This window comes from Equus asinus, chromosome 3 (genome assembly GCF_041296235.1).
Source record: "Equus asinus isolate D_3611 breed Donkey chromosome 3, EquAss-T2T_v2, whole genome shotgun sequence".
Lineage (NCBI taxonomy): Eukaryota > Metazoa > Chordata > Mammalia > Perissodactyla > Equidae > Equus > Equus asinus.
The window spans coordinates 14714844-14740953 of NC_091792.1; the positions used below are offsets into that span (position 1 = coordinate 14714844).

At 38.2% G+C, this 26110-nt stretch overlaps 1 protein-coding gene across 6 annotated transcripts in view; it reads right to left on the reverse strand.

The window, feature by feature from the left end:
- TRPC3 (transient receptor potential cation channel subfamily C member 3) overlaps positions 1–26110 on the reverse strand; it is a 69555-nt gene that overhangs the window by 11922 nt on the left and 31523 nt on the right. For 2 of the 6 annotated variants that reach the window (XM_070504702.1, XM_044767282.2), the window contains exons 4-11: positions 22039–22203; positions 18879–19095; positions 17247–17480; positions 14641–14905; positions 11490–11685; positions 9933–10142; positions 8594–8641; positions 6682–6765 (exon numbers count right to left, since the gene is read on the reverse strand). In XM_070504702.1, coding sequence (XP_070360803.1) covers positions 6682–6765; positions 8594–8641; positions 9933–10142; positions 11490–11685; positions 14641–14905; positions 17247–17480; positions 18879–19095; positions 22039–22203 — 1419 coding nt within the window. The remainder of the gene's footprint in view (positions 1–6681; positions 6766–8593; positions 8642–9932; positions 10143–11489; positions 11686–14640; positions 14906–17246; positions 17481–18878; positions 19096–22038; positions 22204–26110) is intronic. The other 4 variants (XM_070504703.1, XM_044767283.2, XM_070504704.1 and 1 more) reach the window with 2 other exon arrangements.

Consider the following 26110-nt stretch of genomic DNA (forward strand, 5'->3'; position numbering starts at 1 on the left):
TAACCATGCTGTTCCCCTCGCCTCTCCAGAGTGCTCCCTTCCCTGGTGGAGGTCGTTCTCCCAGGCTATAGTCCTCAGGATTAAATCATATAACAAACTCATCCCAATTTTTTTTTTTTTAAAGATTTTATTTTTTCCTTTTTCTCCCCAAAGCCCCCCGGTACATAGTTGTATATTCTTTGTTGTGGGTCCTTCTAGTTGTGGCACGTGGGACGCTGCCTCAGCGTGGTTTGATGAGCAGTGTCATATCCGCGCCCAGGATTCGAACCAACGAAACACTGGGCCGCCTGCAGCGGAGTGCGCGGACTTAACCACTCAGCCACGGGGCCAGCCCCTAAACTCATCCCAATTTTGATCTATGGATTGATCATTGATTATTTGCATTGACATTTTGTATCCTTATAATTTAGGAACACACATAATAGAGGGTGTCCTGAATGTGCCATAAAGCTCATTGTGAATGAAGCTTAATGTGAATGCCTCATGTCGCCTCCTTTAGAGAAAAATTCTCATGTGCTTCCAGTAAAACCAAGCCAGCTGTGGTAGCCTTCATGGATTGGACCAGAGACACCATGTGGGCCACAGACAGTCTAACATTATCTGGGCCAAAGGGGTTTCCAAGCCAAAGAAGGCTGTTAAAGCAGGGCTGCACTAAGAGACACCAGAGAGAATAAGACCCAGGAACCTACAGACCAGCTTCTGTGGAGTCTTACCAAAAATCCACATTTCTTAAGGTCTCCTCAGCATATCTATGTACTTTTAAATTGAACTAATACAGGTACTCATGAGCAGAATTCAATCATAGTAATCCCTCCAAGCCTTTATATTCTCCAGAAAAATCGTCCCTAGTTTTTCAAATAATTCTTTACACACATAACAAAAATTACCTCAGCATGCTATTAATAATTAATGTTAATATAAATAATACTGCCATTAATCAAAGCATTTTTGAAACTCTTCCTCCCTTGTACTTTGAGGCACATTTCAATCTCTGTCTTTGAAGTACTTGTTTCGGCAAGGAAACACTCATTTGATGTAAAACACGTTAAGGTGATGACCCAACTGGTGAAGGGCACGTGTGTTTTTAAAGGTGGATGTGACTATTTTTGAAAAAATGTAAAGTCATATGGCACTGAGTCTTGTTAATAAGGTGAATAATTAACTGACTTCAGTAATGAGAAAATACTGAAGTATTTTTTGTGTCTTATAAGCTAATTATAAAAGTAATTCTCTAGAGATATCCCAAAAATGTTCTGAGCTATGGTAGCACCATTAGAATTAGTGTATCCCAAAGGTCACCACTTTGCAGGAAAAATCCTCATTTAGCAGATTTAGATCTGGACTGTGTTTAAGATAAGTCATATATTATAATCACACCATATGAAACAAAAATCCGTGACAACTAAAGCAATTGCTATTATTACTCATGGAGTTCATAATAAAGAGATTGTTTTTTAAGTGGGCTGAGGAACAAGGCTTTTTTTTTTTTGTAAAGATTGGCCCTGAACTAACATCTGTTCCCAAGTCTTCCCAAAGCCTCCCCAACCCCCAAGAACATAATTGTATATTCTAGTTGTAGGTCCTCCTAGTTCTGCTATGTGGGACGCCACCAAAGCATGGATTGATGAGCAGTGCTAGGTCTGTGACCAAGATCTGAACCAGTGAAACCCCAAGCCTCTGAAGCGGAGCGTGAGAACCTAACCACTGGGCCATGGCGAGCCCCTAAAGAGACTTTATCTAAATACGATCAAGGCATTTATATGAAGTTTAATTGGTGTGTGTACAGCTGATTGAGACTTTTTAAATCAGAGTTGTTCTTTTTCTCCAATCTCTTTTAGGGAGCCACAGAAGGTTACACCAGAGGCATAGGGAACACTTCCCTTAGAAAATATGAAGTACAGGATTCTGGAGTCTCTAGGCATTTAGCAAGGATCATCTCACATAGAAGCATAACGATTCTCAGCCACAAGAAGCTTGAATTTGACAGTAAACTTAGAAATTTCTCCACTTCTTCTAAATCGCTCAAAAGCAACAAGAAGAATAAGAAACAGAAACACAAACTCCTTTAATGAAACTGGGAAGCATCCATACCCTTTCTAAGAAAGGTTATATGAAAAGGTCAAAAGGGGGAATGGGAAATGCCAAAAGCAGACATTCATGGCTGAGAATTCCCATTGACCTTTTGATGCAAAGTCTAAACAAGCTGAGAATACAGGGGTAAGGGAGAAACTATAAAGAAGAGCCATATTTTCGAGAAGTAACCAGTGAGGTGGAGAGGGAGAGTCTGCCTTGTGAAGAGTCCTGTAGTGCTATTCTTTGTCAAGGAAAAATAAAGAAAAAATGAGCTCACATATATAATCCTATGCCGACAGGAAAATTCCTGTTAGCCTGGAGGGTGGCCTAGAAGCCTCCAACGCCACTCCACCCTCATAAAGCAGCTGGTTCAAGAAGAACTTATTTCATTCAAAGCTGAAAAATCATCAGTAATGAATCTACATAAAGATTTATATTGATAGTCCAAGAAAAAAAGGATAAAACACATAGCGAATAGAAAACACTCATCAGAAAAATGTTAAAGAAAAGATGAAAATATACAATGCCATTATTTAAACACAATTTCTTAAACATATGGGCCAATATTGTCTTTGAAATAAGAGCACAATAGGTCAAGGAAAATATGGTAAGCCAAAAGGAGATGAAATATAAGCTCAGAAATCTCAAGAGGAGAAAGAAAAAACAAAATCACCGCAGAAATGAAAGGTAAATGTGAAGCAACACATATGAGGATAGACAGGAATAAGATAAGTACGATAAAAAAGGAGCCAAAAAAGAGAAATGGGTGAGAAATTTAGACTAGAGAAAAAATGGTAGCAATGGAAGACAGGCAAAGAAGATTCAGCAGGCATTTAATTGTCATCTTTGCAGAAGAGATCCAAAACAATGGAACAGAAAAAATATTTCAAGATAGAATTCAAGGAAATTATTCAGAAATAAAAGAACATTGGAGTACAGATTGAAAAACCATACTCTATGCCAGGAAAAATTCATACAGATCTACCTACAGAACCATCAATAGCAAGTTATTAGATTTAAAAGATAAAGAAAATTTGGTATTCGAATCAAAATCTCAGGTCAACTACAGGAGAAAAACAATCAGGCTGGCCACGAACTTTTCCACATCAACACTCCATTCTCGCAGTAGGAGAGCAACGTTTACAAATACATTAAGAAAGTACAGTCATATCTAAGAATTTTACAGCTAGTCAATATAAACATATAGAAAATAGAAAACAGTTTAGAACATGAAATAACTCAGAGAACATAGTTTCCATGAGCTCTTTTGGAAGAAACTATAGGAAGACAAACTTCAGCCAGCAAAGAGATTAATGGAAAATCATGGCAGAAAGACTGGTGGTACGGATTAACTCTGTTTAACTGTGGGACTAAAACTAAAACAAATTTGGGTTATAATCCCAACAAGGTAGAGAACGGGATCAGAATATGCCACCCGAAAATATATCACTATGGCATAAGGATTATTTTGAGTTGAAGGCAATTAAGAAGCAGAAAACGCAGAAAGAGCTCACTGCTCTCCTTCCGTATGCTTAAAAGCAAGACATAAATTTCCCTTTGTGAACGTCTTCCCCCTCCTCTCTCTCATACCAGGAGGAAGAAAAACAACTGTCATCACTGGAGACAAAAAGCTGGCACCGAGATGGGTCTGCACAAACAAACTTTACTAAAGTACCCCTAGTCTTCCACCATTAGTTTCCCCATACATTTGCTTTTCCACAATTTACTGCCCCTAGGAACCCAAACCTCTTTTTCTTTGTGTTGTCACTTCTCTACAAATTTATCACCCTTTGCTAAGACAGTATATAAGCCCCAAATTCTAACTACCCCTTTGAATTACTCATCACTGAGTTCTCCTGTGTGTATGCACTCTGCATGTGTAAATAAACTCTGTTTTTCCCTCTAGTTAATCTGTCTTTTGTCAGTTTAATTTGCAAGGCCCAGCTACTGAACCTAATGGGTAGAGGAAAGGTTTTATGTCTCCTCCACCATTCTAATGACTTAACTAGCAAAAGCTGGGAGGGGAAGGGGAAAATGGTGAAAGATAAAATAAACACATTGATTTTCTCATATTTTAGAGTTGGGAGGTCAAAAGACAAAACTTGAAACTTATAAATCAAGTAACAGAGAGATATGTATGTGTAAAGATATAAAGATAAGCACTATGACAAATAACATAATCCACTTCAGCAGAGACTGCCAATTCTCTTCCTTGGTTTTTTAGCTCAGCACATGGCCTCTAGGAATTAAGACTTTATTTCCAAGCCTCCGTTGACAATAAGTTGTTTGTGCAACTTTACAGAAGCTCCTTATAGGAGGAAGGATCTCTCTTCCCCATCACCTTCTCACTGTATTTTGGAATGAAGAAGTAATCGCCAGAGCTCCAGTAGCTTTCTCGGACTATGGAATCAGGTTAGACTGAAAAAATCTGAAAAAAATTGTCACTGAAAAATTTGTGACAAAGTAATATGAAGAAAAAGCCTGGGTCCCTGACATTGGTAGGTACCGAACGCCAGCCCTCGAATGACTACCTCCTGATTTCTTGAATAGGAGAGAGAAATACATTTCTACGTTCTTTTAGCTCCTTAGTGGTTGGCATTTTGTGGTTTTCCCTGATTTGCACCAAATCTAATCCTAATTAATTTAAACAATATGAGGATAGCTTTAAAATGATACTGCGTGCACAAAAAGAAGATCTGAACACATGGAAAGGTATATCAAGTTCTTGAAAAGGAAGACAGAACATTATATAGACATCAATTCTACTTAACACAATCACAACAAAAGTACCAAAGAATGTTTTACGAACTAGACAAGCCAACTTTAAATTTCAAATAGAAAAATAAACAAGAAAGACTGCTGGGAAAATTGTGTAAAATGAAAGTCTTAAAGTAAGGACGTGTGTGCGTGTGTGTGTGCGCCTGTGTATTTTGTTTGTTTGATTTTGTTTTAAACTATAATAATTAAAATAATGTGGTTCTACAGCATATAGAAATCCTAGAAATAAATCTAAGTAGATATAGGAATTTAGTAAATGATACAGGTGGTATTTCAAATCAATAAAAAAGATAGATTATTCAACACATGCAGCTGTGTAATCATCTGGATCCCCATCCCACACATTTCATCAAAATATATTCTATATGGATCAAATATTTTCACATAAAAAGTGAAACCATAAAAGTATTAAAGAAAATATGGGTAAAAAAATTTCTTAAATATTCTCATATGGGGGAAGATCTTTCTAAATAGGACACAAAATCTGAAGCCATAAAAACTTTGTAAAGACTACACAAAAATAAAAAATTGGGGAAAAAACACCCATAAGTATTAAAAAGACACACAGACTAGGGGGAAAAATTCTCAACTCATATCACAAAGGGCTGATTTTCTTAAAAGAATTTTTAATTATTTTAAGAATTAATTAATGAATTCTTTTAAGAATTTCTCTTGATTTATAACAAAAAGCCCATCAAGAAAAGTAAATATATGTTGAGTCTTAAGCATATAGAACACTAAACATAAAAAGATGGTCAAGCTCATTCATTACAAAGAATGCAAAGTAAAACTACACTATGATATCCTTTTCATCTATCTATTTGACAAAGGTAAAATACTTCGGTAACACATTGATGGTTATTAAGGAGGAAATGGACCCCCTCATACATTTGTTGTGAGAACATAAATTGATACAAGCTCCATCAAAATCAGTTTGATAATAGCTAAAAAATCAAAATGCAGATATACCTTAATCAGACAATTTTGTAGATCTGCACGTTTCAAATGTCATGTATATAAATGCCATGCACCTTATATATCTGTAATTGCCTGTAATAGCTAACTATTGGAAATATCCTCTACTTCCATCAATAAAAGACTAATAAAGAATACAACCACATAATGGAATATAATGTAACCATTTAAAAGCAAGGCTTTGACAATCGGTGAGCCCAGCAATTTTGCAGAATTTGCTGCTTCCAAGAAAATTGTATGAAGAAGAGGATTATACCCACTAACTGATGTCATCATACATTATAAATTCCTTGGTCTCTTCTTGTGATCTTGTACACCTCATAAATCTAAAGATTTTATAGTCAAAATGATCAACCAGATGGAAAATAAAGGACTACAACCTCTTGTGAGTTGGAGAATAGTGTAAAATGTCATTATCTAATATGAAAATGCATAAGATATTTTAAAGTAGTACTGATGAAACAGTAGAGCCTAAGTATCCACTTGAAAAAGGGATTATCTGGAGAAACGTAATAGGTTTTCACACCGTGAGAGCATTATTTTCCTAATGTACCATATCTCCCACTGAGTTCTCCAGCTCAAGGCCTATGTAAGTGCTCTTTGGAAACTGTGGCAACATTTTGCTTTCAACATCGCAAAGGAACTCTTCTGCAACCAAAAACAAAAAAAAAAAAGGAAGGACTTGGACTCTGATTTCTGAAGTCCCCTCCAACTAATGTCCTATTTTCTCTGTTCCGTTCTCTCCTCACAGTAGATCCAAAGAATAGAATTCCACTCACTATTCACACACACACACGAACAGAGACATATATGGAATTCCGTACAGATAAAGACATATGTCTAATGGATGCTTACCTGATAACGTGTTGGCTGATTGAGAATGCTGTTAAAACTGTGTGATTCAAAAACTCTTGAGTTAGACTGAGTGAAGAGGTTTAACTAGGAAAAAATACAATTAACCTAGTAAATTAGAATACATTCATTTGGAAATCAAAAATATAGTCTACTTTATTCTCCTTGATAACATTTTTGGAGTCAACATTTCTGAGAAATATTTTGTGGCAGTTGAATTTTATAAGTGATTTCATGTGTTTCCAAAGGTAAAAATTAATGTGAACATGCTTACATTTATCAAAATCTTGGCAAGACACACTGTAATGGAACTGTTTAATTGAAAAAATATTTTTAAAACTTGGCTCGTTCTAAACATAATTGCTCCTGGGGACCTTGTATACTTTATCAAACGTATGCATGGCATCTAGAAGCAAAGTTGCATAGAAGCAACTCCGCTCCTGAGCCCACGTTCCTCTCCTACACTTGAACAGAAATACACTACAAGGTGGGAGAGTATCATTTGGTATTTTGTAGCCCTAAAATATGAGCCAAAATAAGACATCTTCCTAAGTATCTTGGCCTTATACTGAGTGAGGTTTACAACGTTGGAGAAAACTAGGCTAGAGAATTTGGTTTTCTTTTCTTTTCTCTTTCTTTTTAAGGTTTGACTTTTGAGTGGGTAGGAAGAGAAAACACGAGGAACGCACCATTACTGTGTACTCTTCACATATGTGAGCAGGGTCTGCCTCTTATTCGTGGGCAAGCTGCTACGTATAAGGTGAGGTTCAAAGGCAGGTTCCCCCTATCCAAAAATACAGATCCGCCTCACCACCTGAATTCTCCCACCATCCTTAACTCACGAAGGTGCAGGATGCTAGGGAGGAAGGAAGTGGCTCTGATAGGCAAGGACACTCCTAACTTTGTTCTTTTACAATTGTGTCAGGAAAAACCCTTGGCCAACAAAGTTAATTCTCCTGTTTGCCATTGGAGGTCAGTATCTGACTGTTGACCAAGGTTAGCTGTCTAGATTAACGCAAAAGACCTCCTGAGGCTCCTTTCTTTCTTCTAAAAAGGAAAAAAGAACATAATTTCTCTAAATTTTTACTAAATTCAGTACACAGAGAGTATCTATGAATAGATCAAAGGGATTTAAACAGCTCCGTGCACAATTTAAAAATAAAATCAAAATGGCAGTTTTTAACCAGTAAGGGGAGACTGGGAAGCTAAGAATCATGGCTCCTGAGAGATCAGCCTTCCTTTCTATTTCTAGCAACCTCTCTGAGCAAAACTATTCTTCCCGCCAATGGTGCAATACAGACAGGCGAGGACACCCTAAATGGGGCACAGCGCTCCCCTCGCATTCCTGTGCACAAGCTGCGCTTCCTTCGCATGGGTCTAGGTAGCCACAAGCCACCACAAGGCGCTCTTCTCAACGAGACTGTTAGCGTTCCCCCTTCCAGCTTATGACTATTGGGAATAGAGTCAGTGACATCAGTTGCCTACACAAAGAAAACTTTAAGGTGTAAAGCGCAAGAGCTGTGAGTTCTCATGCTTGACAGGCTTCTTTTTTAAATAATAAAGCTTCAGTTAATAAATCTCCAGAGAAACAAAGTGACTTCAGAACAAAGTCTATTTCAGCAGTAGCAGGAGTTGCCCAGGGTGGCAATTGGAGCCTGGCCCCTTTAAGAGACCAGCTGCCCCCAAAGCTGAAGGTACAGCCCTGGGGAAGAAGCAGGGCAGTAACCAAGCCAGAGCCACAGCCGCTCTGGAGCAGGAGGCAGCCAGGTGCAGTAGAAGGAGCTGGCATCTCGTACTGGAAAACTCAAATTTGCACCTACTTCACCCTGGCTAGCTCCTATGACTCTGCATAAGTGAGTTATTTTAATGGTTTCAGTTGTCTTATCTATAAAATGGGAATAACGATATTACCTACCTCACAGTGTTGCATGAGGTTCAAGTGTACAGCAAAGCACTTTGAAAACTGTGAATGAGGAAGGGCACTGATATTTGTTGAGGCTGGAACTTTGTACATCTCATATCATCCTCATAATAACCCTACGAAGTTTTCTCTCTCTCAGATGAGACAATTAAGGCTTAGGGTGATGAAGAGATTCATCCATTTTACTTGCTAACAAGCCATAAGCACCAGAACTCCAGTCCAGGTCTAACACCAAGGCTGTCTTCCTCACATTACTCTGCTTCTCACTGTCTACATAGGAGGTATTATTTGAAATCATGGGATGTCACAGCCAATCACTGCCTTGCAACCTAATAGCCTTAAGAGCCCACATCCAGGTCAAACAAAAAAAACGTTTAAAGGGCGACCTTCTTAGAGAATAAGATGCCAGGGTATTACAAATCTCGGAAACACACATCTATTTAAAAAAGTGAGAAATTAAATTGCACTAATTCAGCCTTTTTTCCCAGCTTCAACTGAGAAAAAATATTTACCTCTGCTCAGGAAGGCCTGAACCTAAAGGAAATAACATTGCAATCTTGTGGGCTCCCAGGGCATTACAGCTACGGACCATTTTTGCAACTTTAGGTAGCAATTATATTTTAACTCCACAAATTTGCTCCTTTCTGCCTCGCTCCCTATTATCTGAAGTTCTTCTCATATCATTCTGTCTCCCATACCAATTCTATCTCTGAAAATTAAGTTCATGATAATAAAGTGCTATCATGAAACTCATCTTTGTTAAAATCAAAGTATGACTCAACAGGGACAGCTCAAGGACAATCTATTCTTGATTATTTATAAAACAGGTATTTATGGTTAATATTTGAGGATGCTCTTAGACCTGTATTGATTTTATGATATTAAATGAAAATAGATTATTTAGCCCAATAAAGGGTTTCTACAAATAAAAAGAATATGATAGCGGTGAACTATACGCACCACCAGGAGGAAAACGTGAGGTAAAAACTATTTAACTTCAGAGTAACAGTTGAGAAGCATGGAACACAAAAAAATGGAGTGTTTTCTAACAACAACTTTTCTTTTTACTTTTAACAAGATAAAGAAGCTCTTTTGTTTATTTATTTTTAATCTGGTAGTTTACATGAAATTCTAACCAAAAGCAAGGTACAGACTAAGTGACTTCTTGAAACATTATGAAGATATAAAGTATTAGTCTATGAAAGATTATGGAATGGACAGTTACTTTCAACATCTTCTAAGTTCACGCATAAAAATTATTGAACAAACATGGAAAGACAAGGAGAAAGACAAAACATTTATCTTAAGGTCTTGGTAAGGTCTCGATACCTACCCTGGACTTTGAGTTACCCATTCCCATTTCTATATCCTTCTGTAGCCTTCTCCGTCTGCATTTGGAAAAGTTAATGATCCGCATGATGAAATAAACAAATGACTTGGGACTAGGAACTAGACTGAAGGGTGGAGGTAACGTTTTTCCGTCATCAAAATAAGATAACCAAAGTTTCGAACGCGCAAACTTCCATTCTACATCACTGTCGTCCTGTGTCACAAAAACAGAGAAGAAATAACAACTCATTTTTAAAACTTAATATTCTAATAAGTGATTCCAGTAGGGTCTTACAATGAACCTAAATTATGCTTTTGAAATATGTAAGTGACTTATATATACTTATCTGCAAATAATCTCTGTTGGCATACATAATATTTAGAGTATCACTTTTATGATATTCATTTTTTAAATTTTTTTCTTCCATATGCCTCTATCTGTACCCACTGAAATTTAAGCAGCATTTCCTGTCCCCCATCCAAAAACAAAGCAAAAACACAAGAAGAATTCAGGGTCAAGGAAGGATGAAAAGATTAATGCCTCCCTCCCTCCCCGCCCTGGCCAATGCTGCGTATTCAACAATAGCTCCCCACTCTCTGCCACCCTCCCTCCTCAACTAGACCCATCCAAGCCAATTGTAGATATAGCATATTATACTCCAAGGGCAAAGGAAAAAAAACAGCACTCAGATAAACTGCACTTTGGAGTTTATGTGTCTGCCATATGTCCTCAAATGTCACATAAGGGCTTCAGTAGCCTATTCCTGTCTTCTCTCTTTTTTATCCTCAGTGCTGCCCCATTGTGATGGGCATAACAATCCTAACTGGTAGAAGGGATGCAGAGAAGAAATGAAGAGGAGGGGTCCGTAGTTGGAGGAAGTTGGCTCACTCATTTCACACTGCCCAGACTGCCATTTATATACCCAAGCAGGTGTTCAGAGAACCACATCTGTCATTTCTGCAGGACATACCTTTTGCTTTGAGAACACTATCTTATATGTTTCTAAAACACACATAGAGATTCAGTGGACTTAAGAAACAGCAAAGCACTAAAAAGATACTGAGCTCTAAACTGGAGGATGTAAGAAAACATGTACGACGATGAGGGAAGACACCAAACCAAGCCCGATCTGAAACAAAACGTGAAGTGATTTCTAGAATACCAAAAATTCTGACTGGATAAAGAACATCATCAATGTTTGCCAGACGTGTAGTGATTCCTCCACCAGAATCTTTCAGATGGTTGGCTGGCTCACCTAGGAGAGAATAACTTTCCCATGGCCAATACTTCTTCCAGCCACAAACTTCAAAACTTTGGAAATACAACCTGAGAGAAGGCAGAGTGATGGTCAATTCATGGGGACCCCTGCTGTGCTCCTGGAAGACACTGGAAGGTATATGCCCATCTATCCAACTGGAAAACAGAAAGGCCATGGCTCTCTCTGCCTGGGTGTAAGCCTCTTTGTTCACATGAGCTGAGCTGCTCCATAGGGCACGAAAGCACATCAGTATGCTATTACAGTGTACAAGGATAGACAGCATGGACAGAAAACAGATTTACCTCAATTTCTTGATATGAACTATTGATCATAGCAATTAGCATGTTGAGTAAAACGACCACCATAGTTACATTGTATATTCCATAAAGAACATATCCGATATTCTCTATGAATTTGTGATCATATTTGAGCACAACAGAAGTCACTTCAGACAAGCCAAATATTGACCAAAACAAAGTCTTGAAACTTTCTTCTACACTGTTGAAAGAACAAGGTATACAATAAATAAACAGTTTTCATATTAAAAAGTCAAAAGTAAAAACACCTTAGGGTGTGAATATTGTACAGATGTAAAATTCCATCATAAAACATCATCATCATAAACCCCCAGAGTAGAATTATTTTACTATAATATTCAATAGAAATTATTTTCTCAGACTTTCAGGAACTGGTGATTAAATGGCACCAATTCCCAGCTTTTCTGTAAGTTATCATCAAGTGAAATTCTCTGAAATCAGCAGGAGAAAGCTGAAGTCATGCCATAATACCATCCCTTTCTCCTAGAAGGGTGGAAGTTTAGGGTCTGATTTTGTAGGTGGTTAGAAATATGAATCAGGTGTTCTGGCATAGAACAAGGGTGGAGTTAAAATTATCTACCTATTTCAAAAAAAGTAAGTACAAACATATTCCTTGCAGCCCTGCAGTAGGGAATAATAAAAACCACCTAAATGACCATCAATAGGGGAGTGGGCAAGTAATTCTGGTACATCCATATAATGGAATGCGATGCAGCCACCAGGGTAAAAATAAGACAGATCTATCTTCCTGTTTATATAAAATGCTATTCAAGATACGGTATTAAGTGAAAAAATAAGATATAGCAAATGTGAAATAGTCTACCATTTAAATATAAAAAGAGGGGTATACAAATATTTATATTCTTGTTTATGCAAAAAAATCTCTCTTAAAGTAACCAAAAGAAGCCATTGCGTCTGGGAACAAGGGAGAACTAAGAGACTGGGTCCACGGGGGAAGAGGGAACGGGCTTTGCTGCAGACACCTCTCTGTGTGAATGTTTTTGGTACATGAATATATTACCTACCTAAAAGTTACACTTAACTGGAAATGAAGAGGAGGCAACAGAATGAAAGATTCCTGTTCTTTTCTCTTAATTTATATAAACTGCTTCCTGATTTTTCCATCACAGTAATGAGCACTTAGGCCCTCACCAGACGAATTACCTACTTTTATCCCTTAAATGAACTTTGTCAACCAAATCTGGCTGGTTTTGTCATATAGTCAAGTTGGCATCACTGATCAGTGAACTGTAAGAATAATCCTTAAATTAAACAATTACACATGCAGACTTCCATTACAAAGGACGGTTCAAAAGTAAGTCCTTTTTCCAAAGAACAGTACTTTTTTTGATTTATTATAACTAACTCTAAATAATAATCTATAGATTTGTAGGTTTTAATACTAGTGTGTTTATTAATTAATTCATTCACCAAATATTGATGGAATACCTGTTATTTTAGACCCCAGGGCTAGAGGGTTGAATAGAGAGGTTCCCATTCCTATGGAATTACTGTCTATTATGAAACATTAATTGTATGATGTTATAGGACAGATGGTAAAAGGAGAATAAGAAAAACTACCACCTTTTTGTTCCTGCCATAACTTAACCATATCACAAAATTCTCCAACTCCTTTCTCTTACTCCTTTGCAAACCTTCCACCCCTGACTTCGTTCTGTTTGACTCTGTAAGGAGTGGAGAATCTATGCGTGGGGAGAGGAAGTAACAAAATGGAGGGGACACCGGCAGGGCCTGAGCTCCTACCGTGGGCATGAGGCTTTATAAAAATTACCTTACATAATCCTCACAACGACCTGATTTAAACCTTATTGCGCTTATTTTAAAAATAAGGAAACTAACACTGAGAAATGTTAAGTAACTTAAACCAAGGCCACAGTTAGAAAACAGCAGACTGCATTCCCATCCAGGTGTGCCTGATTTTCGAGCCTATGTTCTTTCCACTATATCATGTTGCCAATCCTCATACAACATAGTGAAGAAAAGGGAATGTATAAAATGAGTTCAAAGGACAAAGGGGGCATGGATGGCACTGTGTGCAGGATCTCTCTGTCCTTCCCCACTGGGTTCACGCAGATTTGTTCTCTTTATTACAATAGAGTTTGTTTCAGTTGTCTTTCACCCCTAAGACCCACTCTATATTAACTACTTGAAAGAATTCATTTCAAAACAATTTAGATGCCTGGAAGGGCTTGTTATTCTATTTTAGTCTACGGGGACCTTACTGAAGGTCTAGTTTGTTTCCAGCGGTGACATCACAGGGTACAAAGGGAAGCAGGGAGGGTTTATGATCTCCCCACCTGGAAGGACTACAGTGCAGAGGGAGGGCCCACCTCCATGACAACTAAGCACCAATGAGGATCTCACATTCTGGATGTTTCCATGCTGAGGGACTTTAAAAGGACAACAACCAAGGAAGCTAAATCAAGGAAGATCTCACGGGGAAGGTGAGTCCCCAGCACAGAAGGACCAAAGGAAGGAAGGGGTCCTACCATTACAGTGGGCTGTACAACATTTAGCTAAGATTTCTTTTGACTCAAATCCCTATACTGATTAATGATACATTAAAATAAAAGCTGATGCTTCTTTTTTGAAATAGTAGTAATGCCTATAAAATGATGAAACTAAATTTAATGTCATGCATAATGTAAGAGAAATCCAATTATTAAAAATTTATTATCCAATTCTCTTAAAATAGCCAGTTTTGTCTAGGATTTTTCCAAATTCTGATCCATTCTCTGGTTGAATGCTCACTAAGCTCAAAGAAATGAACCTTTGGAGCAAAGTAATCACACCCAAGCACTAACTGTTTTTTGTTTGCTTGTTTTGTTAGGAAGATTTGCCCTGAGCTAACATCCATTTCCAATCCATCTTCCTCTATTTTGTGTGTGGGACGCCTCCACAGCATGGCTGATGAGGAGAGTAGGTCCACACTGGGGATCTGGGCCTGTGAACCTGGGCCACCAAAGCAGAGCACACAGAACTTTAACCACTCGGCCATGGGGCCAGCCCCAAGTATTAACTGTTTTTAATGACTTCTTTTTTCTCTTAAAAACATCCTTATTACAATCATTGAAATTTTCTTCATCATGCCTTTTTTATAAGATGTTTTACTTACGTGGTAAAAGCAGCATTTACTTTAGCCCCAAGGTAATAAGAATAAAGTATGAACATGCCAATCATAAAGGCAAGAAACACCATAATAAAGAGGACCATGAACTTGAATATGTCCTTCACTGTCCTTCCAAGAGAGATCTGTAAGGGGCCAAAGCTCTCATTCGCAGGGAGGATGTACGCGATTCGAGAGAAGCTGAGCACAACGGCTATGGCATAGAGGCCTTCAGATATGATCTGAGGGTCGGAAGGGAGCCATTTATCTCTGGCTAGAAAAAAAGGGAAAAAAAGATTTAAAATGGAGCTTTCTATTCATTGCTAACCATGCAAAATAAATACCTTAAATAGGATCTATCCTACAGTTTGGTGGCTATTATCTCAGTTGAAATTACTTTAGACGTAACTGTCTAGGCACTATTTTTCATGATAAATCAGAAATAGATGAATTCTACATTCACATGGATTATTTTAATGGAGGAAACATTATTATAAAGATACTAAGCTGACTTTGCTGACTTCACATTGAATAGAAACAGGATAAAGTACAAAAGATTAAGAAAGAGGGAAAACACTTCATTAGACACAGACTGTGTCCAGGATGACAAAACAACAGACTTGACTGATTTGTCCCTTCAGTTACCAGATTAATTGACCAGCTATTTTGTCATCCTATAGGCTCAGTTGGCACAAAACTTCTTTTCCCACATTTCATGGGGAAATTAGTTCATCTCACAGTTTATGCAACTAAAATGTCCTATTATGAGAAGGAAGAATGTCACTGAATAACAATGGTGCTGTCAATGTGATATCTGAGCAATATAATGTGATCCTGGAAAATGTAAAATGCTACTGAGGTACAAAAATTTTGGATATAGATTCTGAATGAGGACGCTCAATACCCCTTTCAAGGTCACTCAGTAAGTTCACAGCATACTATTAGGTACTCATCTCCCTGGAGGGTCAACGACACACTACGTGGTTAACCTTTTGCGAAGTCGGTCACTCCCGGAAGAATGGAGGCATTGCACATATTTGCAACAACAATAAAATTAACATTTATGGAATGTTTAATATGTACCAGGCACTGTGCTTTCAATGACCCTATGGATTTCATGTTATTATTATCCTCTTTTTAAAGCAATCAAGACTTAGAAAGGTTAAAAACCTGACCAAAATCATACACATAATAAGGAGTGAAGCCTGAATTCACAAATTTCCCTCCAGATGATAGTCATTAGACACATGTGAATAAATTTAAATAGTTACTGAAATAGTCAAGGTATATACATTGAAATAGTCAAGATTATATTACACAGTCAAGATAGATATATATTATATATATTACAAAGATATATATTACACAAGATACATATTGTAGCTAATTCTTTAATTATAAATGGTAATCATTTGCTCATTTGATCTGGTCTCCTTGGTATATAGAAATCTTTGCTTGCTGACAATAAGAGATAATGCGTTTAAATTTCACAATGTGTGAAATGTACATCTTAATTTTAGAGCAGGCACCCAGGCTTCTTCAATAATGTTAACACGCTGCTTGTACTTATCACAGTGTAAGCCTTAATTGTACTTATCAGGAGTTATTCTTCATAATCAGAACACATTTAAACTCTGTGCCTGAGTTTCCTTATCTATAAAATGAGGATTAGACAATAATTTCTAAAGTCTTTGCCGTATTTAAGATTTTGTAACTATATGAAAATTTGCTAATTGTGGCTCCCCAGCTTGGCTTCAAGGGAAGGGAGGCTAACATTGCTGAACATCAGTTTGTGCTGGGCAAGTATCCTTGCACACTGGATGTCAGCTGGGGTCTCCCTGCTCTTTATGATATAGAGAAGTTTGGCATGAATTCCATTCTGTGTCATGTTGAGGAGGAGCACAAATCCTCCCTGGGTTTTTTTTTTTTTTTTGCTGAGGAAGATTCGCCATGAGCTAACATCCACTGCCATTCTTCCTCTTTTTCTATGTAAGCCGCCACAACAGCATGGCCACCGACAGACGAGTAGGGTAGGTCTGTGCCTGGGAAGTGAACCCGGGCTGCCAAAGTCAAGAGTGCCAAACTTAACCTCCATGCCACCAGGGCTGGCCTTCCTCTCCAGTATTTCTACAAGTTTTCCAGAGTCTACCCTCTCATGGTCACTTTAGCTCCTACTTCCTGCCTCTGCTGAATTTTTCTTCACTTCACCTGTACAGCAGTTTAGCACCATCTATTATTTTATCTCCTCCAGTCCATGTTCTCAGGGACTCATCTTCCTCATCAAGCAGTGTATCAAGTTATTTTTTACCCTAATTAAAACAATTTCATGTCCTACGCATGTAAAAGAGTAATGAAGTTGTTAGGCTTAAAGGTAATATTCTCCCACCTTGCAACATCTTCTTTTTATAGATTGCAAACTAAGGCAGAGAGAAGTAAATTAACTTGAACAAAGTCATACAGCAAGGGAGAGTCATAGCCTTGAGACAAACGCAGTTTTCATGCATTCTCCACTGTCCACACACATTCAAAACATGCCTCCTACTAAATATTTCGTTCCAAAATGTGGTTCCAACACCCTTCCCCAAACATAAGAGAACCCTGCAGCTAGAACTTACCATAAGTGAAATACTGTATCTCTGGTGGAAGAGTAACTTCACTGAGGTCGCTCTCTTGGACGTAACTGTCCACATACTGTTGCGCTTTCGTTGCCTGAAGGAAAGCTAAGAATCTGGCCGTGAAAGCAGCAATGAAGATGGAGAGCATCCCAAAGTCTAGCACATTCCACAACTGCAAAATGTATTCCCTAGGTCCTTCCAGCCAGAGCTCTTTACACTCAGACCACATCATTCCTGTCACAACACACACAGAGGGTATAGGTTAGATTTTACAGCTTAGATCAGAAGCTATTATTTTGTCCACCATCAGGCCCCACCTCTAAAACGCCCCAGATGTGAAGCACTGTACTAGACACCATAAAGCACCGAACGACTGGGCAGCTCACTGAGGCCCTGGGCAGAGTTAAATGGAAGGAGAAGCTTCGACTAAAGGAACAATTCACGCCACCAAGTTAGATTTTGGAGAAAGACAGTTCTCCACGTGGCACCGGAAACGGTGCTGCTCATATGGTGGGGGGGGGCGGGGCAGGAAGGGGGAGAGGAAATAAGAAAGGAAGGCTCTTCAAGTCAAACAATTTGGCCCCATGAAACTTTGGGAGGAGAGGAGAAAACTCATCTTTATAAAACCACAATGGTTAAGGATCAAACCATAGTGATTATCAGAGAAATAAGCCCCTAAATGAGAAACTTACTGTATAGTTTTAACAAGAACGCTTTCCAAATTATCCAGGAATGCTTACATCCTGTCCCCTACCCTCTGTCCTCATTTCAGCTTCCTGCTGGGGAGGTGAGGAATATCATTGGAAAAAGAAGAAACCCTTAAACAGTATGCCCTAGGAAATTATGAAGAAACTTAAAGCAGAAAATGCCATTCTGGGAGAAAAGGATAAAATATTCCAATTTCACAACTTGTCCTGACTATATAAGGGGAAAATATTATGGAATTTTACAAAGAAATGTAACAGCTCAAAATAAAATTCATAAAATAATTACTTGACCCAGGTTGAGGTCATAGGAGTGAACCAACCTATTAATTCAGGAACTGAGAAGATACCAAGAAACACGCCGGGTAACATAGAAGAATATACAAAAATGACTTTGAATTAGTAATCAATAGATAAACTGGTTCCACTCTTCATATTTTTTTCTCACATCGCTTAAAATTTTCACTTTAACACAGCTATTCAAAATGGGCTATTGTGAGGTGAAGTAAGAAACATTCTGAAAATTGAAACCCTCCTAGAAAACCTTTAGAACTAAAGCAATAAAACATTCTTTAATCCGTTAATAGCCACTGGGTTATTCCACAAGTATTTCAATTAAATATTTGATCATCACAGTGAGTCACATTAAAAAACTTATATTTTATTCAAGAACTGAAGTTAGATTTCTGAAACACAGTATATTTATAATTAGGCTCATGTTACCCATAAAAATTTTTATTTAGTGTTAAGGAATACCTTTTAGCATTATCAAGCTGTTAAATTATTCAATTATTTTTCTATTATGCTTATCTTACAACAGTAATGTTGTCACCATATAATGTACAATAACATTTTAAATAGAAAATGACAATAATTATATGGATATAATTTTTGATAGACATTAGAATACTTAAAATAAAAGGCTTACCAAGAACCCAGACCATAATTAGCATTTCGGTCCACGTGAACTGGGTGGTTTTGACCCTGAAGATCTGTTTGGGATAGTCAATGACAGTGATATTTGGCAGCGTGGTGATGCCTTCGAATCTGTCTGAGGCGTTGAACACAAGCAGGCCCAGGAAGATGATGAAAGAGGCAGCATGTGCCACAAACTTCATAAAAGGGCTTCGCAGAATTTTCCCCAGCTGTAATAAGACAGAAAAAAAGGGAAACTTTTATTTTAGAAAATCTAGCTTCCACTTATGAAAATTACTATACAGGTTAAAAAGAAAAAAGAGATGAAATGAAAACACTTTCAAAATTCGGCTTCTGTTTCTGAAGAGCTATACATTGTAAAAATTACTCCTTCTAAGGGATGCTTCTTCCAAGAATAATTTAAGGAATCTTCACACTTCATTGTTTCTAGATATCCAATTTGTCTTAGGATATACTGCATTCACAGATGCATTTCTGGAAATCACAAAGCATATACTAGTTACTATTATTTTTACATGAAAGACTATGCAATGTTAAAGCTTTTAGAGTCTAGAAAAAGAAACTCCAAATTTGTAATGTGTAACTGTTTATTGCTTTATTATTGAAATGTTATGATGAGTTTGCAGACTCATTCATTTATAATCGAAATGTTATAATGTGTTTGTAGCATATTGCAAACTCTCTGAAGATTAAAAAAAATACTACTACAGAAGTATAGGTCTCACTTCTAAATGTTCCAAAATCAAGTTGTACTTTGTATGATATAAAAAAGGCAGAAAATATTATAATCAAGATAAATATTTTGTTACTATCCCAATAAGAAGAGAGAGACATACACAATAATTAGAACCTCTAAGTAGGTTAACTTAACTAAAAATCATCCCTGAGTTTGGAAAATCATGTAATTAGTACAAAAGCATTTCTAAAGTTCAGTTTATAATTATTTTGAGGTAACTCCTTTAAAATCCCATGTGATATAATGTCCTTGAAAGCCCCATGTTCTAGTAGAAATGAAAAACAACTCCTCCTGTCTCCAGGGTCTCTGTAGTCCAAGAATTAGGTACGTTTGGTAGATTTGTCAAATAAGTTCTCTATTCTACATACTCAGAGCCTACTTTCAAACTCAGTCTGACCTTAAAAAGTACCAAGGTTCCCATTTAAAAGACCATAACTTCAAACAAATGCTTTTGTATGTATCCAGAAACTTAATTTGATATCAACAAATAACCAAAGAATGTCAAACATTTCTGGGATTAAACATGAATGCACACAGACAAATGTCACATTTTCCATAATAGACACAGAAAAATAAACAACACATTTACATATCACCATGCTGTTCTGCAGCTGCAAAGAGGGCACATTCGGGGAAGCACGTAGTGATTCGTGGGAGGTGCCAAGTCTGTTTCTCCAAGAGGCTGATTTTTTAAAACTTTAAATAACATGAAAAGAAAACAGCATGCCCATCTTAAAAATGAGACACAGGGGCCAGCCCAGTGGTGCAGCGGTTAAGTTCGCACATTCCGCTTTGGTGGCCCGGGGTTTGCCGGTTCGGATCCCAGGTGCAGACCTATGCATCACTTGGCAAGCCATGCTGTGGTAGGCATCCCACATATAAAGTGGAGAAAGATGGGCACGGATGTTAGCTCAGGGCCAGTCTTCCTCAGCAAAGAGAGGAAGATTGGCAGCGGATGTTACCTCATGGCTAATCTTCCTCAAAAAAAAAAAAAGCGATACGCATGGAGAATTCTTGTTATGTTGTCTTTTCACCATAGGCTAGGTGGTATATGGCATGTATAAATGTGGGCTCCAGAAACGATTCAGTTCCCTCTTTTCCCTTCTCTACCGGGCAGAGTTCATCACATCATTAGCTGAACTTTTACAAGTAAAGAGAAAAAAGAATGGACTTCAAGATGCCTACTTCAAACCCAAGGTAATGTGTTAAGTGACTAAGCTGCCCTAAGAGACAAACACTTAGGAACCTGGACTTTCTACTTCATTTCCCCCAGAAAGGGAAATTATTTGGGTGGAATGTGATTTTTGCTTTCATGCTGCTCTCTCATTATTTATAGTTTTGAGTCTTGAGTGTTTATGTATTTGAGGAATCTCAAGGTACTTTTCCATGATATATAACAAAAGAACTTAGCCGAGGCACCAAAATTGATCAAAATGACAAACCTTCTGCCTTAAATTGCATGGGCAGCTCAACAACAAAGCAAGATGGATGAAGAATATCACGCATATACGGTGCCTGCGGAGCAGGACTCCGCTGGGGAGACTGCTGAGCCGAGAGATGACGGATTTTCAGGGTCATTTCTAAGTGGCCTTGACTCATTTTGCTTGAAACTGCCTCTGATTTAAACAAAACCAGATTTGGGAATATAAAAACAGGATTAAAGGATCTCAGAACAGCTTCTTCTCCCTGGCAGTGCCCTTTATTAACCTAATACAGATTCTGCCAGCATGACTTGTATCCTTCCCACATCTCATTTAGAGGATGTCTTAGGCACAATTAAATTGACTCTACACAGGCAAGCTGAGAGAGGGATAAAGGTAGCGAACAAAATGATTGGAGCAAAACTAGATAAAAAATTTTAAAAATCCCCCAAACTCCAAATTCTACATTTTTTAGAATCTTCTGAAGGAAGAAAGGGCTACGGGAACCTGACATGCACTTTCTTGAAGACTTTGGAGAATACCACTGGTCGCAACCGTGCTTCATACACTCAGCCAGAGATCTCTTTGATAGGTTCAGATGAGTGCTTCATGCTCAGGTCAACTGCTTATGGCACCACCGCAGTAGGGCTGTTCCCCTTCCACAGGCTGGCCCGTCTACTTATTAAGCTATCAATAGAATTAGCACAAGTGCTCCTTCACTCAAGTAGCTTTTCCTCCTGTCTACCATGGGGATTTTATCTTAAAAGGCTAAGCTTATATGCCTGCAAATGTGATCTATCCCACTAGAACGAAATCCTGTTTTATCCCTTATTTGAATTGATCCAGTCATTAAAAAAGCAGAATTCATGGTCTTGAGTCAATTAACATTCAGGGGAAAACTGATAAGAGCCTTAAGTAGGAAGCTTTTCCCTTTTTCATCCCAAAAGGACACAGTACACCAACCACAGAGGAAATGGCTGTAGAAAGGCTTGTACCCTGCTGCAAGGTGCGATCCAGTAGCCGATGGCAAGAAACGGAAGGCCCAAGGCCACCACCAGCACAACCAGACACTTGATGGCGATGGTCTGTTCCCGAAGGCCAGAGAGGTTCTCGTACCAGATGGTCAGGAGCTGCTGCTGGCAGTTGGGATGAGCCACAAACTGTTGGCAGAGAGAAAGAGAGAGAGAGAGAGAGAGAGGTAGGTCACCTGGCCTCTATCGACAGTTCAACTACTGACTGTGTGTGTATCCTAAAGATATTTTCCCAGAATATAGGCACTGGAAGCCTCTGGTAATATTCTTTACCTTCCCTCCATTTTTCAAAACTGCTTCAGAACGAATAGAAAAACCAAAGTGGAAACAAGAGGGTAAAATTGATGTTGTCCTTAATCATAGTTCTTTCTGATTGAAACTCTTCCTAATTCACAGACTCCTCTCTGGAATCTGGGTGACATATGCTTTCCTTTGTAGAAATGTGTTCCATCTTGCTGTCTGCTGGCTTACTTGCATTCAATTCAAAATGGAAAAGAAAATAGCTATTTGGTTTATTGTAGACTATAGCTAAAAGAGAAATGTGTTATTATGTTTCATGTGCAACTCCTCAAAAGCTACATGTATGAAAAATATATACATGATATGTCCTATGTATACGTATGGACTACCACTGCAAATCTGCAGTCAATGAACCTGCAAATATTACGCTGGGTCCACACTTGCACTGCTTCCAGGAACTGGCATCAAATGTCACTTCCTCCCTGTTGCACTAATCTGTCCTCCTTTTTTGCTTCCTCCGTCACAGGTCAAAAAACCACAAATATTTATCTCCAGCAGTTCTTTTAAACTACAATTCTAATCAGGAAAAAATGAGCAAATCATACTTATTTCAGTGCTGTCATTTTGTTTTATTTTGCAGTTTGATTTTGCTAAGTTATCTGCCTGCGTCTATTTAGAAGGACAGGGATTTCCTTAAGCCCTGTCCTTATTCAGGTAGCAGAATGTATTTGTAGTGAGGCCCACGTAAAAAGGTCCCTACGCCAAAAGGTGCCCACGTGTAGCTGCATATGCCTTTCTTTGAATGCAGAGGCGCGCTTTGCCCAAACTTTGGAATTATTCAGAATCATTCACAAATCAACTACAAGTACAAATGCGTTTTTTTAAAAAGTGTTCAGGGGCTTGCCCGGTGGCGCAGAGGTTAAGTTTGCACATTCTGCTTCTCACTGGCCCGGGGTTCGCCCATTCAGATCCCGGGTGGGGACACGGCACCACTTGGCACGCCATGCTGTGGTAGGCATCCCACATATAAAGTAGAGGAAGATGGGCACAGATGTTAGCTCGGAGCTAATCTTCCTGAAAAAAGAGTGTTCAGCAACACAAAATCAAGGTATCACTGTCTTCGAAAAAACAATAAAAATAACAATGAACCTGTTAGGAAGTACCTGTGGAATGTTTCTGCAAACTCTGAGAGGCAAAGAAAGAAGCCGCAGTTCCCACTAGAAAAAGAGTTCATCTTTAATCAAGTTCTAGTTAACGACCCTAATGACTCTTAGTAACTCTAGGCAATTCCTCAAGTTATTTGGCTATTTATCAACAGCACACCTACAAGGAAATGAACAGGTTTCCACTCACTGGTGCCTAGTTTCCCATCAGCTCTTCTAATCAAAGAAAAAGAAAAAAGAAAAAGACAAGCTCATGTCCCAGGGTAGGCAGAAGAGGCACAATTCCCCCAAGTCCTCACTCTTGCCCCCAGTGTGCACCCGCCCTCTGGGAAGTCCACTGATGTCTGCTGTGACAGTTGCCACTGCAGCATGGTGCACAAAGAAGACTTGATGGCTCATAAGCAGAGGTGGAGAAGATGAGTTTACAAATATTAGATGTGAAATAGTTAACTCAATTTTTTCAATAACACAAACTGAAAGGATTTGGGAGATTTAAACTACTAAAAATAAAGAGCGCTAGCTTTTCTTGCTTGATGAGTTTAATGTGAAAAAGTGTATTTTATCTTGTAAGTTCCTTTCAATTCAGTTACAAAAATCCTAGGTCCTGAGGCTCACTGGTCATTGCTAGCTGCTAAGTGTATATTAGATCTTCTCTCCAAACTCAAGATTTTGCACTCTTCCAAAGTCCTGATTTTTGAAAACAGTATTTCAAGATCAGTGCAGTCGTTAATTGAATTTATGATGAAATATAATCAAGGCTGAAGGCTTCCTGGGGTCTATGCAACAGCTTCCTAGGATTCATGTTGAGGGCTCCTCCAAAATTCCACTTCTGCCTCTGTAGTGTATTGGATCATTTCTTTCCTGTTTCACTACTTCTGTGTTAAAAACCCTCCTGCCCTCTACAATTCCTAAATGTCTGTCTCCTTCATTCATTCATTCATTCACTCTTCAAAATGTAGTAAGCCCCTCCTGGAAGCCAGGCACTGTGTGAGGTATTTGGTACAAGAAGATGTAAATAGGAGCATCAGTGATGTATTAAGCGATAAGCAATCCCTGTTCCAAGGCACCCAGTAAACTCTCAATAAATGTGGGGAAAAAAAGCCATTATGATGGAGACTTGGACTCCACATGCTTGCCAGGATAAATAATCAGCATTTAAAATAGTCTTAACTTGAATGTTGGTCCAAATGTCTTGGTGTTTGGAGGATCTGCATTTGTGGGAAGTTAGATAGATGCAAATAAAAGGCAGTCCTGCAATTCCAGCCAGGCTCAGATGGGGAATGGTGCATTCAGGACCATCTACAGGTAGAGTATATGATGTCAACAAATCAGATACCACTTGGGAAGTCAACATGCACTTTTCACAGGACAAGGGTTTCTGCAAGACACAAAATCCTCCACGAAGTAAAGACACAGGTAGACATGTGTCCATATGAAACTGATGGACAAATTTCCTCTTTGTGAGTATCTAGCCTTTCTTTCTTAGCTTTAACTCTTGAGGAGAGAAATATTAACGTTGTTGTAGGGCTCCCTCTTCTTGCTCCTCCTCCTTGAGCTAATCTTTAAATTTGAAGATGTGCTTTATGGCATTAATTATATTGGATAAAGGTTACACAACCCTCAAAGACTTGATGGAAATCAATCTTTTCCATGTGGCATTATATAATGATCAATCTTTGACCCACTGCGACTTGTACAATACAGTGCACTCAATATATGTTAAATATAGTCATACGCTGCATAATGACATTTCAGTCAATTGTGGACCGCATATGATTATGGTCCCATAGGATTAATAGCATATAGCCTAGGTATGTAGTAGGCTATACCATCTAGGCTTGTGTAAGTACACTCTACGATGTTCTCACAAGGTTGCCTAACAAAACGTTTCTCAGAATGTATCCCCATTGTTAAGTGACGCATGACTGTACTAGCCAAAACTGTGATGTTTGCATTTTACTTCTTACACTTTAAAATTCAGCTTATCAGGTATATTTCCTGTATTACTAATTCTACCTTCTTCTTAACTGAGATAATAATACACCACCATATGGTATCTGTTGATTGCTTTTAATCCACGGAAAGAAACTACAAATAGATATTTTCCTCCAATGATTTAAAATCCTAATACACGTACACAAGGAACATTTAAAAACAGAAAATAAAACCAATACAATAGTAGCAAGTGAGGGAAAAAAGCTAATCCCTCCAGCAGATGAGTTTTGCTCTTTTCAATGACTTCAAAATAAGGCAGTGACCTTTATCTCTTAAAACTGTACCATGCAAAAAGTCTCCGTATGCTGCCACAGCAGTCATAACCAGCTGGATAGAAATTTGTATGCTGTTTCCTAACTTCAGTGGGCCAGCAAATTGAAATCATCGCAAAACTAATACCCTTATTTGAGGTTTTTTGATGTAAAGGGAGAATGCGTGACACATAAGAAAATCTCCATCTTTCAATGGAACAAAACTACTGCAGCAGTGACAGCAAACTTTCTTTTCCTGCCAAATGGCTAACATATTGTAAACTGAACCACCAATCAAGGCAGGTTATGGAAAACAATTAGATAATTTTCAACTTAAAAAAATTCACGCTACATTGTCTTTTTATCAAATCAGCCTTTACAAGAACT